The sequence below is a fragment of the Carex rostrata genome, chromosome 6, assembly GCF_964058835.1.
Source record: "Carex rostrata chromosome 6, lpCarRost1.2, whole genome shotgun sequence".
In the NCBI taxonomy this organism is placed as follows: Eukaryota; Viridiplantae; Streptophyta; class Magnoliopsida; order Poales; family Cyperaceae; genus Carex; species Carex rostrata.
The window spans coordinates 2,514,465-2,527,844 of NC_135923.1; the positions used below are offsets into that span (position 1 = coordinate 2,514,465).

General features: G+C 36.0%; 1 protein-coding gene across 1 annotated transcript; it reads right to left on the reverse strand.

Annotated features, from left to right (window-relative positions):
• Positions 1-1,440: 1,440 nt before the first annotated feature.
• Positions 1,441-12,899, reverse strand: ABH1 (ARM repeat superfamily protein). The gene is made up of 20 exons (XM_078304205.1): positions 12,685-12,899; positions 12,527-12,586; positions 12,263-12,319; positions 11,907-11,978; positions 11,723-11,785; positions 10,617-10,793; positions 10,060-10,185; positions 9,664-9,730; positions 8,968-9,167; positions 8,227-8,297; positions 7,622-7,706; positions 6,805-6,873; positions 6,221-6,339; positions 5,983-6,121; positions 5,411-5,707; positions 4,076-4,282; positions 3,018-3,314; positions 2,537-2,739; positions 1,888-1,999; positions 1,441-1,744 (listed from the first exon to the last, which is right to left on the reverse strand). The coding sequence occupies exons 1-20, from the start codon at positions 12,781-12,783 to the stop codon at positions 1,634-1,636; spliced, it is 2,631 nt and encodes an 876-aa protein (XP_078160331.1). The 5' UTR covers positions 12,784-12,899; the 3' UTR covers positions 1,441-1,633.
• Positions 12,900-13,380: the final 481 nt, after the last annotated feature.

The following is a 13,380-nucleotide window of genomic DNA, read 5'->3' on the forward strand; positions in this document are numbered from 1 at the left end:
CCATGAGAAAACCCAGTGCCTAAATAGAACTCAGCAACATCTGCAACATTCCAATGAGATACACTTCGGCCCTGTTCGGTGTTCTCATGGGCTGGGGAATGGATGTGGGTTTTGAACTGATTTTTACTGTGCTCGTGGGAAAAAAAAATTTCAGTCTGAATGAATTTTTTTTTTCCCACGAGCACAGTAGTGCGCCGAACAGGGCCTTCAAGATTGATATCAAGGAGCAATATCACAGTTGCAGTCACAAAAACATCACTGACCCCGAGGCAAAATTCAAGTACAACCAGACCTAAAAACCCAAAACAAATAGATCTCATAATAGCAAGCATCCATGTGCCATGTGCCATAGAGTCAGATTAGTTCAAACAAAGGCACTAACAGATACGTAGATGTTTGTATTAGAAAGTAAAAATATATTCAACTCCGATAGACATCAAAAGCACAAAAAAAGAAAATCATCAAAACAGTTCAACTATTTTTTAATTTAACCTCATAAATATAACAGTAAACTGCTACTTACAAAATATTGAAAAGAGATTCGCATTGCATATAACTTGTCTATTTTAGTATTTTATGATATGAGTCCAGGATTATTATTTACTTTTTTGAAAGAAAGGATGCTTACGTACCGTCTCCAATAAATGCTTTTAATTTACTTTTCAGTGGCAATTGGCAAAGTAAAATAATAATAACACTTGCACTGTAGCTTACAGTAAAGTCAGATGGAAGTATTTTTATACTGTAATCGTTGCATATTATTCTTATCCGTTATAAATTATTTTATTCATATTCTACCCCTATTCATTATGATTATCAGACAACGAAACAGTAGCAAATAAATAACAAGAAATACTAATATAATAATTATTTTTATTATTTATTAAATCAAACATTTAAACATATTCATTTTACACATATAATTACATTCTTAATATAAAAATCAATTCCAATTAAATTATTTTTTAATAATTAATAAAGTATAACACAACTACATAGGATGATTAGTTGTCCAAATTCAAAAAAACTAATAAAATGCATTTTCCCAAAAAGACAAACGGTAGTTGGAGAACGGATATTAATTGCTCGATAATATATAATATTTTTTTTATAATTATCTGATTCTCGATCGGATACGAAATAGATTTTACGAGTACCCTTTTCCATTTAGATAACAAAACAAAAAATTACCCCATACCCGAACAAAAAGTTTACAAAAAAAAAAAAAAAAATTATCCATACCTATCTTATCGAATACGGTATGGGTCGGGTAAACGAATAATAGGGTGCCATTAACACAACTACTTGTCCTCCAAGCAAAATATTAAAAAAATTGCAGACGATATAAAATTAATGATGCAGCGCTAATCACCCCAGGATCAACTAAGAGATTTGAAGAAAAGAAAAATAAAAAATGAAGGTTAAAGCACAGGGAAGTTTTCTGATTCTGCCATGAAATTGCACAAAACAATATTTTCTAAATCAGTTACATATTGAAAATATGTTAAATAACTTTCTAAAACGCAACTAAAATTAACTACGGCAACATAATTTGCATGTCTACCATAAACTTTTCTCCGGATTAAAAAAATTACTACAACAAAAGTTCAAAACTCACAGGATTTGTGACTCATCACCATTCATTACTAGGTCTAGATAAACCCGAGAAGGCGGCTTTCTTTGTTAGCGGGTGGACATCCTCAGTAAAAATCTCTGAATCAAGTGTTTCAATGTGGGGCCATATCTGAAAGATGCGCAAAAAAAAAATTCAAACATGTAAGAACTGAAATCCATTTAGAATGTTGTAAAAAAACAAAAAACATAAACTGGAGTCGGTACCGAAGTAATTACGAATCAGTACTGTTTGAGCAACTAACAAATATATACCTCGGTTGCGTATTGGCGTGAGAAGGCCTTTAGATATCCTAGTGTGACAAGGCACCACTGCTCCTGCTCTCCTATGTTGTAGCCTTGCCTTTTCTCTTCTCCGTTTGTTTCACTGTCCATGCATTATGTTTATAGTTATAAGAAAAATAATCAAGTGCAGAGTAAAATTGAAAACAAAAATTGCCAACCAAAAGCACCCCCCCCCCCCCCCCCCCCCCACACCACCACACAACCCCGAGATTAGGCTGGAGTTGTTTTGAAGGGTTGCAGGCCTACAGTAGAGATGTAAATACGTGCCGTGCCGTGACTAACCACACCGTGATTTAGGTCACGTGTCATGTCCAAACGTGACTGCTCGCATTTGGCACGTTTAACTAATTTTTATTTTCAATTTATTCAAAATTTACCATTAGATCAAAGCTCTAATGGTCCCGGTCACGTGGGACTCGCGTGACCAGGTCAGTTCACAAGCCATGCTAATTTTCCGAAGGATGGTCATGTCACACGAATGGTCACGGCACATGACCAGCACACGTTCCATGTTGTGCCGTGATGTATCTAGTCACAGCGTGACTTATTTACATCCCGACCTACACTAATTGCAAATTGCCACCAATAAAAACCAGATGATCTGAAAAAGAAAATTTGCCTGTCGTTGGACTCTCCATTTTCATTTTCCTGGTCAACATCCATTGAAGCTGGCACCTCAAGGTCGACCTCCACACGAATCTCATTTGCATTTAATTTGGCATTCCTGCTACGCAGGTTTGGCATCTCTTCATCAGGTGAAACAGCTGGCAGCCTTTCATTCAGCACATCAGCAAAGCTCTTAAAAAGCAGTGTGAACAAAGACTGAAAAATGCCAAAAAAAAATAATAATAATAATAATGTATGAATGTCTAATTAGGAAGGGAGAAAATTGTTCTTCTTTAAAACCAACACATTTTCCAATCAGATCAGTTCGGCAACTGATACATGAAGGTACCTGACCTAATAGAGGTCAGTAGAAACTAATACCCATTTCATTCTAGAGTTAAACTGATTTGAACAACAAATCATTTGAAAGAAATTTCACTTTCATCCAAAATCTTTCACTCAGAAGAAACACAGAAAATTTCAGGGCCAATCACCTTGCTTTCATCTCTAGCTCCAGAAAGAGACACCTTCTTTGTCTCCAGAGACTCGCGTGCTGTTGCCTCATCTTTTCTAGCCTTCTCGACTAATAACTCAAGCCGTTTCACCCTCGCAGGTGATTGGCCCGGTTCCTTCCCATCTGTAGCATCACAAATTAACTTGGCCTCTTCGTAATCCTTCTCTGCTCTCAAGGACAACTCTTCGGCCGCATGAACAGCCTTTTCAAGGGTTGCGATCTCCTTCCTTAGGTCAGCTATCCGGTTGCATGTCTTGTTCACTGCATTTCTGAGTATCTACCTCACATCAAAAAAAAAAAAAGCTTTATGACAGTTGTCAAAATTGCAAGGTCTAATCCATCATAAAGTCACCCCAAAACATAATACCGAATATTTTATTTATAAAATAATATTGGATATTAGAATGAGCATGTGAGGTTTTTAGATGCAAAATTTTTTCAGATCCAACGGGTGGCCACAGCAACACAACAGACCACACGGAAAACAGTCCTAATGGATCTGGAAAATAAGGGAGAGAGAAATTCGCATCCTCTGAGATATCTCATATTTTACGTGGCTTTTTGGAAAATCTCAACCGTTCAAATATGTTCCACACGAATCTCAAAGCTCAAATAATACTGGCCCCCTGCGCTATCCCCAAATAGGCACCCAACACGTCAGTCAAGCAAAATATGAGATATCTCGGAGGATACGCACTAAAGACACGGTGTGTGGTGGGAAATGAGGGGTTTGGAGTTGATTATTTGGATCCTCGGTGGCCAAGTCACGTCTTGTCTGATTACCTCTTTGGATCTGAATATCTTTTGGCTCCAAAGATTGGCCCCCAAATTTTATTCCAAATCCGTCCATGGGTTCTAAAATCCCACCCACTCATTCTAACATCCTATATTAATTTTTATAGATAAAAAATTCTGAACATAACTTGCCCTCTTTCCATCATAGGATCAGCACCATCTCTAAACATAACGAAATAAAATAAAAGGAATACCGAGCAAAAAAAAAACACAAGAAAAAAGAAAATGAAATAAGCACTGTACCTCCCAAGGCCGGTCAGAGACATGAAACAGGTCAACGTTGACCGAAGAAAAGACCCACTTAACAATTGCCCAGTTTGAGACAAGCCTGTACCCCATCATTCTATCAATGGCCACAGCTGTCATCTGTGTACTGTTCTTCCAGTACGACACCACTTCATTCATCAGCTCAACTTCCAAATCCTCATTGGAACACACCTTCCCAATGACCTAGGGACGCAATGAAAAACATTAGACCATTTTCCAATTGTCAATTTTTTCATACACTTAAATTTGCACGTGCTCCAAAAACTATCCCCCTCTAATTTCTTTAAAAGAGGTAGAAACTACCCCATCTGTAGTCCATAATTTATCTAGAAAGAAACATCAGGCATGGCTTGCCCCATGCAACTTTTTGAACAGTATACCGAGTGTATAGATGGCACAATGTACATTTTTTTCTGGCATAAACATTAAACCTTTCCTTGATATTTTGAGGGCATAAACACAATTTTTGTGGGCGTAAACATTACATTTCTTCAATACACTGTATATGTGATATTTTGAGGCTTCAAAAGACGTACATCACATTTCTTCAATACACTTGTACATGAGAGACCTCTTTCAATTAGGGGTGTCAATAAAACCCTTTTACCCGTGTATACCCTACCCACATCATATTCGGTAAAGGAGGTATGGTAAAAAACTTTTCTGTTAGCTTATCAAGGGTACAGGTAAGAAAAAATTTCGCCAGCTTATCAGATAAGGGTAGGAGTAAGAGCTATTATGTACCCATTATCCTATAGGATTATTGATAAATTAAAAATCACGTATGTTAATATTTTATTCGTATATTTAACTTTATAATATATTATTGTTATGACGAGATTGATTAATAAAAACATTTAGGATAGTTTTTATTTAATAATTTGTGTTCTTATAAAAATAATGGGATCAATATTAATTTTTTATGATATCATGTAAATGATGTGTAGTAATGTAATTATTTGTTTGCTATAATTTTGGGTTATAATATATAAGTTATCAATTTATCCGGTAATTATCTGTTATTCATTTGTTACCCGTTAAGCTTGATGGGTAAGGGTAGAATACATGTAAGGCAAATACTTTCAACAGACTTTACAATGGCTAAAATCTGGTTCAACTGACAAATATAACTAGCACTGAGATCTTACTATATCAGACCAAATAATGTTAGGTCTTCAATATACTGTACCCACTGTAGAAAAATACTGAACCACAAAACAAAACCCTAAACTATGAGAAACCAAGTCCAAATTATAGTAAATAAAGTCCAATTTCACCTTGCAGAACTAAATAACAGAGAATAATCATCACCTGACCATACCGCTCTAGGACGGTTATCAAATGTGTGAAGCTTTTCGATCCAATATCCAGTAGGGTCTGTGCAACCACTTCTAATGCAAATTTGGGGCCATGCTCTTTGGTTATGTACTCTTCAACCCATGAAGAGATCTCTCGTTGGGTTTTCCGGGTCCTGACAAGGCCATTTAGTTCCCTTGATAATCTGTGGCCATTTGTGAGTTCTAGGTTTTTGTCAGTGGTAGTATATTTGAAGTCAGGTCCACCTTTCGGGGGTAGCAATTCCTCCAGTGCCGGTGCGTCCTCTATGCTCTGTTCACATGGGGGCAAAGATAGATTAATTGAATTTTGGTGGTAGCCTGACCTGAATCGGTAAAGATTGATTTTTTATTTTCACATTTTATCATTTTTTCTGACTAATCTCCCCTATTATTTCAGCCACAAACAACATCTACCAATTAGTTCCAGCACTTGTTAGAAAAAATGATTCAATACAAATATTTTTAAATTGAGGAGCAGGAGATTCTTAACCAACTTGTTCGAATAAAGAGGAGGTGGATCAACCAAAGAAAAAGGGCATTGCAAACCTGTTTGATTTTATCCCAGTACGACAAACGAGTCTCCCGTTCTAACACCTCTTGAACAAAGACTCGTTGCGGTGCCCACCTGGGGAGGTCCCTTACATAAGCCCAGTCTTGCCATGGCCAGATGTACTGACAATTTGACCTACACAGAAAAAAAAGTTTGATCCTTATCTAGTTTCAAACAACTTCATAAATTTATAATCCTAAAATACACTTCTCCTAGATAATTTAAAAAACTTACAGATGGTGGGAAAACCAAAGGATAAGGCGACTGCGGCACTCCATATCCATATTTGTAATTTTGTCAAAGAGAGCACGCACAGCTCCTACTACAACAGCTGGAAAAGCACCTGGTAATGCCTGAAATGAAGTCAAGTACAACCAAACAAAATCAACAGTTACATTTCTTTTTAGCATCCCAAATTACAAAATTTTCCTTCCACTGTCATTATGCACTTGCATTGCAATAGCCTTTGTTTATTGAAAGGAATGCTTGGTTGTCAGTTCACCACCAAACACATTGGACCCAAAATATCTTCATGAAGGAAAACATACGAAGTCACACAATTGTTTGGCCTTTTTCTAGATCAAAAGCAAAATATAACAAGTTAGACCATAAAAATGCCAAACATGAATACTGAGGTGAACGCATGCTTATCCTATATTTTATCTAGTCTAATCTATGTACAAAAACTTCCTAACAATAAGAAAAGGATAAATTTTAGACCCACAGAAGGTCAATTCTGAATGCTTGTTTATGACAAAAACTTCTATTTTTGGTATAAACACAAGTTCTCTTCAAATGCAATAGTTAGAAAAATCTACCTTGCAAAGGTCAAGAATGACCAGTGTATAGTACATTGGCTTAAAAGGTGGTTGAGGTAACAACAAAAGCTGCACAAAAGACATTTAGTCAGATTAAGTACATCACATACTCATTTTTTTTTTGTTGGGAGAATTCGAACAGACGAGAGAATCCAGTAGCATATGAATTCAGTCCATACAACAGTTAGAAAAGCCAAATTGTAAAAAAGATAAAAGACACAATATACCAAATTTTTTTAGTTACCATTTAAAAATATACAAAGTTGACATACTATTTTTAAAAATTTCATTTTTACCCGGTACACAGGTACAATCTGAGCATATCCCCAAGGGGTGCCAGGCAGTCATTATCTGTGTACCCCTGATTTTTTTTTTTTTTTTTTGGTTCAAAAGCTATAACTTTTTCTTTGTTGGAAGTACTGATTTTAATTAATAGGACCCACACTCCTTTTCTTGGTATGTGTTTTTATAAAGAGATTAGTGGAACCCACACTCTTTTTGAACTATTTTCCTTAGTATGTGTTCTCAGATGCCCTCGTATCATGCCACTGAAGAGTTCATCTCACTCTTGACAAAGACAAAAGGAGTAAACTCTCTTGAAAGAAAAAAAATAATCAAAGATGGGTACGTGGATAATATCTGCACACCAACAAAGGGCGCACAGATAATGACTGCGTGACGCCCCTTGGGGGTGTGCAGATAAATACCTACGTACCGGGTAAAAATGAAATTTTTTAAAGTATGTCAACTCTGTATTTTTATTTTTTTTAAATGCAAGTCAAAAATTTCGGCACAAGATAACCTGGAAAATACCCACCTGAGAAAATATTGTCTCGGCCATGATGTACTCGTACCGAAATGGTACTGGTAGACCAGCTAGGTAGAAGGCACATTCTTTGCGACTATCTTTCCAAGAACAAGTTTAAAAATAAAACTTCTTTTAGTTAACAGAAATGAAAAATTAGCAGAATGGCAAAAGGAGAAAAAAGAGAAATTTCCATGTACACGGTTCATAACAGGGGCAGATCTTAATGCAACCCAAAGGGTGCTTAGCCACCCCTATGGTTCTAAATTTTTTAATTATATATAATGAAATATAATGGAATATTTTTTTCTTCAAGTTTTTATAGTTCAGCCCCCCCTTATGCTATATCAAATGTGTGCTCGTAGCCTAGCGGTTAGAATTCTACATTGTGGTTATAGAGAATTGGGTTCAATTCCCACCTATCACATATTAAAGATTTTTGCATTTTACATTTCAGCCCCCCCCCCCCCTCTAAATTTCCTAGTTTCGCCCCTGGTCCATAACACTGTTTAAAAGAAGAATACTCACATTTATTCAAAACTGTTTGCCAAGAGGTCTGAAAAGTAGTACTTTTTCAGTAAAACAGTAACAAACAAGGGATTCAGGATTTTGCATACCAGCCATTGAAGAAAAGCAGCACATCCAATAGATACTCCTCAACTACAAAGCGGTCTATAGGCCTCATGATCTGCAAAAGGTTCAGACATTAAGATAATAACAGGAAAAATGATATCTAGCAATACACGTAGAATACAATTTGTTCAAGTACAAGATCTGATACAGTCGGGCTTAGCAAGTCAGTATAGAGATGTACTAGTTCCAAACGAATATAATGCTTGGCATCGGTAAAAACTGACCAGTACTAAGAAAAACAAGCTAAGCTGACTGTCTGCTGGATATGATTTTTTTTTGTTTTTTGACATAAGCGGCACACACCGGAACCATTCATACTGGATAGAATTCATGCCATTCATAAACCAAATCATGAAATGCATGTATTACTTGTTTGTTGGCTATATTGACTCCATTACAAACCCAAATTCTAAAATGCAAGTATGTTACTCAATAAAGTGCAGTCAATGAAATATGAGAGCAACTGGCCCTAATCCCTACCATACTAGAATAAGAGTAATTAAGGACTCAAAAGATGGCATAATTAACTCTTAGTTGATGCAAAATCCAATCATTGTTAGATTTGGTTCCTTTCTTCTCTGCCTACTTTTGCCACACCAAATGAAATATCTCATAATTTCAACCATATAACCAAAGTAATGATCCCAAGTTCCTGACTCTGGTGCTATTTCCTCTACGAAATAGGACCATGAATCAACAAAATATGAGGATAAAAACAGTTTTACCTCATTTTTATTGGAAGGAAAAATGCTGAGACGGCACAGCCTCTGAGGAAACTTCAACATAGCCTCATGCCTCTCCTGCCCTCTTGAATTCTTAGGATTTGATGGAGATGAAAGAAGTTGTAAAGGACAGTTGATTGGAGAGAGAGAGTGTGATTGTCCTGCTACTAGTTGTGCTTCGAATGGTAGATGAGGTTGTGGCACTAAATAAGAAACAACAATTTTAAATAAAATAAAACCAAAAAGCAGCCTGCTAAGTCTCGGTATTGAATGCAACACCAAGACCAGATAATCATCAAGAAAAGTGTGTGCACGCTCGCACGCGCGTTAAAAAAAGATATACTAGCTCAAGATGTACATTCAGTTTAAAGGTACTATAATACACTATATCACATATGATATAACTTTGTACGATGTATATGTACACAAAATAGAAAGAGCAGGACAGAGATATAGAGAGAGAAAGGGAGATTTTTTTAGCTACAAAAATAACAGCTAAAAGAAAAGGGAAGTAATTTTAAACTCGGGCAAATATCCGACATTTATATATTCCAATGCATGTACAGCACATTTTAAAGTTTGTGAAAAATCAAAAATGTTTGATATTGCTTGCAGGTACAATAAATGAGGTATAATTTGCAATATATTTACCAAAAGGTAGGTGGAGGGGATAAAATCATCATTCATAAAAGTACATACCACTAACAGCTTTCCATCCATTTTGGGAAAGAAGCTGTATACGCTCCCATAAGTCTTCGACAAAATCCTAAGAGATAGGTGAGTTCTTTTAGAAATGAACATGTATGACTTAAATTAACAAAATACCAAAAATCAAGAAATTTGCAGAACTGATACAAAAGAGGTAGAATCACCAATAGTATCAATAATCTTTGCTAAGATTTTTACTGTTCCAACTTTTGGTTTTCTGGCTTAACATAAGATTTTTAAGCATATTTACAAGTTCAAGGTAGATATGCAAAATAGCAACCCCAACCTAAAAGGTAACAGCATAAAATAAAATAAAATAAAAGGAAGGAACAGGAAAATGCTCCTCGCGAAGAAAATTAAATTTTAAATTTTAAAGAAAAGTGAAACCTTCTCTGCAGGTGACGTTCCCTCATCAGTCTCAAACACAGAAAAAGAATTGTCATTACAACGGGCCCTGATGCTCAGATATGACTGTAACATAACCATTACTCTTTCCAACTCATCTGGCACTTGCTGAAATTCAAAAGAGAAAGTTCACATTTTAGTAGAACTTCAAAATATGATAAAAAAGAAAATACCCTCACTTATTCTTTCTAGTGTGCTTACCAGAGCTTCAGCATAATTTCAGTGTGGACTGGTAACAGGCATGTGCCATCTGAAGTTAATATCAGTAGGGCCATAAAATGGAGAGCTTATTTTTAATTTTTGTTTGATTGACTTACTCTAAATTAGGATAGCTTACATCTCAAATGAGGATTAACCATCAAGTTATGGCGAACTAACAATAAACCAAATTCAGAAAATATGTATATCTGTCAAAAAATTATGCTTACATATCGAATTTGCTACCTCTTTCTTGGATAAACATAAGAATTTTGTTATTATAAGGTGATGAAGCAGTACATATTTTTTTTTCCCCAAAAGCTACACAACTTTGACATTACCTCAACAAGCTCAGTACCGCCCCAGGGAAGGCTAGCCAAAATGCAATAAACATAAAAATCAGCACAAGGTTGATATGAAGGGTTTCCCGTCTCTTCATCAATTGTCGTAGCAGCAGACGACAATAGTGTTTCAAATGCCTCAATAATTGAGCTTGGAGCAATAACTTTACTAGACATCTAGTTTCAAAAAAACAAAAACAAAAAAAATAAGAAAAGAGCATTTCTCAGACACAAATTCTGTGTAGTAAAATATCAGCGTTGAAGTGAATAATAATTCATCAAGACTAGGAAACAAGCATTTCTCATAATAGGACAAAACACAATTTCTACAGGGTTAGAAAGTGCCGAAAGATATCAAATTTCCTAATATTTAATTAAAATACTGGAGTACACCGTTCCATTTGTTAGTCTTTTTTAGACATTAGTATTAGTATCCAAGAGAAATGAGTGATCACAATAAGAAGACATTCAGGTGCACCTCTACAAAATATCAAACTGATAAGAAGAAAAAGAGTAAATGATGGTAAACCAATGGAAAGAGTTTCAGGTGCATCTCTATGAAAAAACATAATACACCTTCAGAAGTACCTCGTATGCCCCTCTAAACAAGATAAAAATCAGATATCCCATCTTAAGTTCCTTATGAATAGCATAATTGAATTTATCCTATTCAACTTATATAGAGATTAACCATGAGGAATAAGGGGTTGTCCATGAAGCAGAGTAAAAGTAGGTTAAAGGTTTGTTTAGTAGCGGTATCTGCAATATCATCCACATCTGTAGAAGCACCAACGAATTTCCTAACTCTTTATCCATATTCTATATACATATTTTTATGGCGTTTTGAAGGGACACAGACAAATTTTATATGGTCAAGAATGGTCACATGAGATATATCGAAGGGTGTATTCATTATGCTCCAGATAAGCAGTCTGTTAACTAGTTCTATTTATCAGGAGTTGTCAAAAAAATAAAAAAAGGGATAATGAACAATTCCTATGATTTCTGAAAGTGGAAAATAAACCTTCCAAAGTCTAGTTAGGAAATGGCAAGATATCATTGTGTACTAATTCTGTTACATAATGTTCAAAAATTGAACTACTCACCAAAGCAGTAAGAAACCGCAGTGATATCCTTATCCTGTCACAATTTCCTGCTTGCAAGGCATCCTGGAAAAACAGATGAAATGAAAATTACTTTACTGAATACGCTGTCAACATTTTCTCCTCTCATTAAGCACCTGAAGGTCACATATATTGTAAAAAAAAAAAAATCCATAATGCTAAACACCTGTAGTGCAGAATGTGTAGCATCTACTACTCGCTTTGCAAAATCTTCATTTTCCAAATTTATCAGGCCAACCTGAAAGAAACAATATTTTTAACAAAACCAGCTATAGAATGGACCGTAATTTTCACTAAAGACATAACAAGGGTAAAGGACTAGAAACTGTTATACAGTTGCAATATTGCACTTTCAAAACTGTAAGTGGTAATATATATATATATATTTTTTTTTATAAGTGCCTTCTTTTCACATTTTTTTTTTCAGAATTGTTTCAATTTTTGAAGTGTTGTGTACTTCATATTTCAAAATTTCCAGTAATGGTAGGTGTTTTTTGTATAAGAATTGAATAACTCCCTTACCAAGACGGCATAAAACGGAGCTTTGTGTGGCAACTGCTCAGCGCACTGGAGTATAAGCTACATGAATAACAATTAATGGGTAAGTAAAACTGAAAATTAAGTTAACAAAGGAATAACTTGCCAATTCTTTGTCTAAAGCAGACAAAAGGGAACTGAGTTTCATAGAGATAAGAGCAAAGAGAGACAGATATGAGCTTTAATTGAACAAAATAGCAATGGTATAGACAGACTGGAACAGAGAATTGGACAAAACAATTGCTTTACCTCGAAAATTGCATCCTTCGAGCTCTCAAAATCTCTCCCGAGCGCGCTATAGCATGTATCCTGTGATTCACAGCGAGAAACCATAAAAAAATACGAAAAAGAGGATTTCTCTATTACTTAATAAAAGAAAATAGGGTGAGATGTCTAAATTCACTAACGATGTGATCTCTATAGTCGGAGCTGCCGCCGTACTCGGCGCACTTGTCGCCGATCCGAAGCAAGAGGCTCCTCCAGCTACTGCCGCCGCCTCCGCTCATGGCTTTGAGTACAAAAAGTCGGGGATGGATTTCTAATGATTTTGCAAAATCTCGCACAATTTCAGGGTTTTGCGAGTAGGGGAAGAAGGGCTTTGAGCTCGCCTCGAGAATTCGGATACCCTAAAGTAGCTCAAATTTTGAGTTTGTATTCTGAGCGTCCGATCTGCCTTCCACCTCGGAACAGATGTCCGGATTCTGATCGGACGGTTTTTATCTAATCTCAAAATTGGAGCTACTTTGGGGGGATCTTAGCTAGAAAGGTTGTGTTCAGAGAGTGCGTATTCCCTGAGATATCCCATATTTTGCGTGACCGACGTGTCCAGTGCCTATTCGGGGTAGCGCAGGGGCCCAGTTTTGTATGAGCTCTGAGATTCGTGTAGAACGTCTTTGAACGGTTGAGATTTTTCAAAAGGTCACGCAAAATATGAGATACCTCAGAGGATGTGAATTCGCGCTGAGATCCCCTACTCCGTTCTCCTCTCAAACTTTTGAGTGTCTTTATAGAAAATCTAAACAGTTCAAATATGTTCTGCACGAATCTCATAGCACAAATAATACTGGCCCCTGCAATAGCACCGTACAAGGAATTCGTATCCA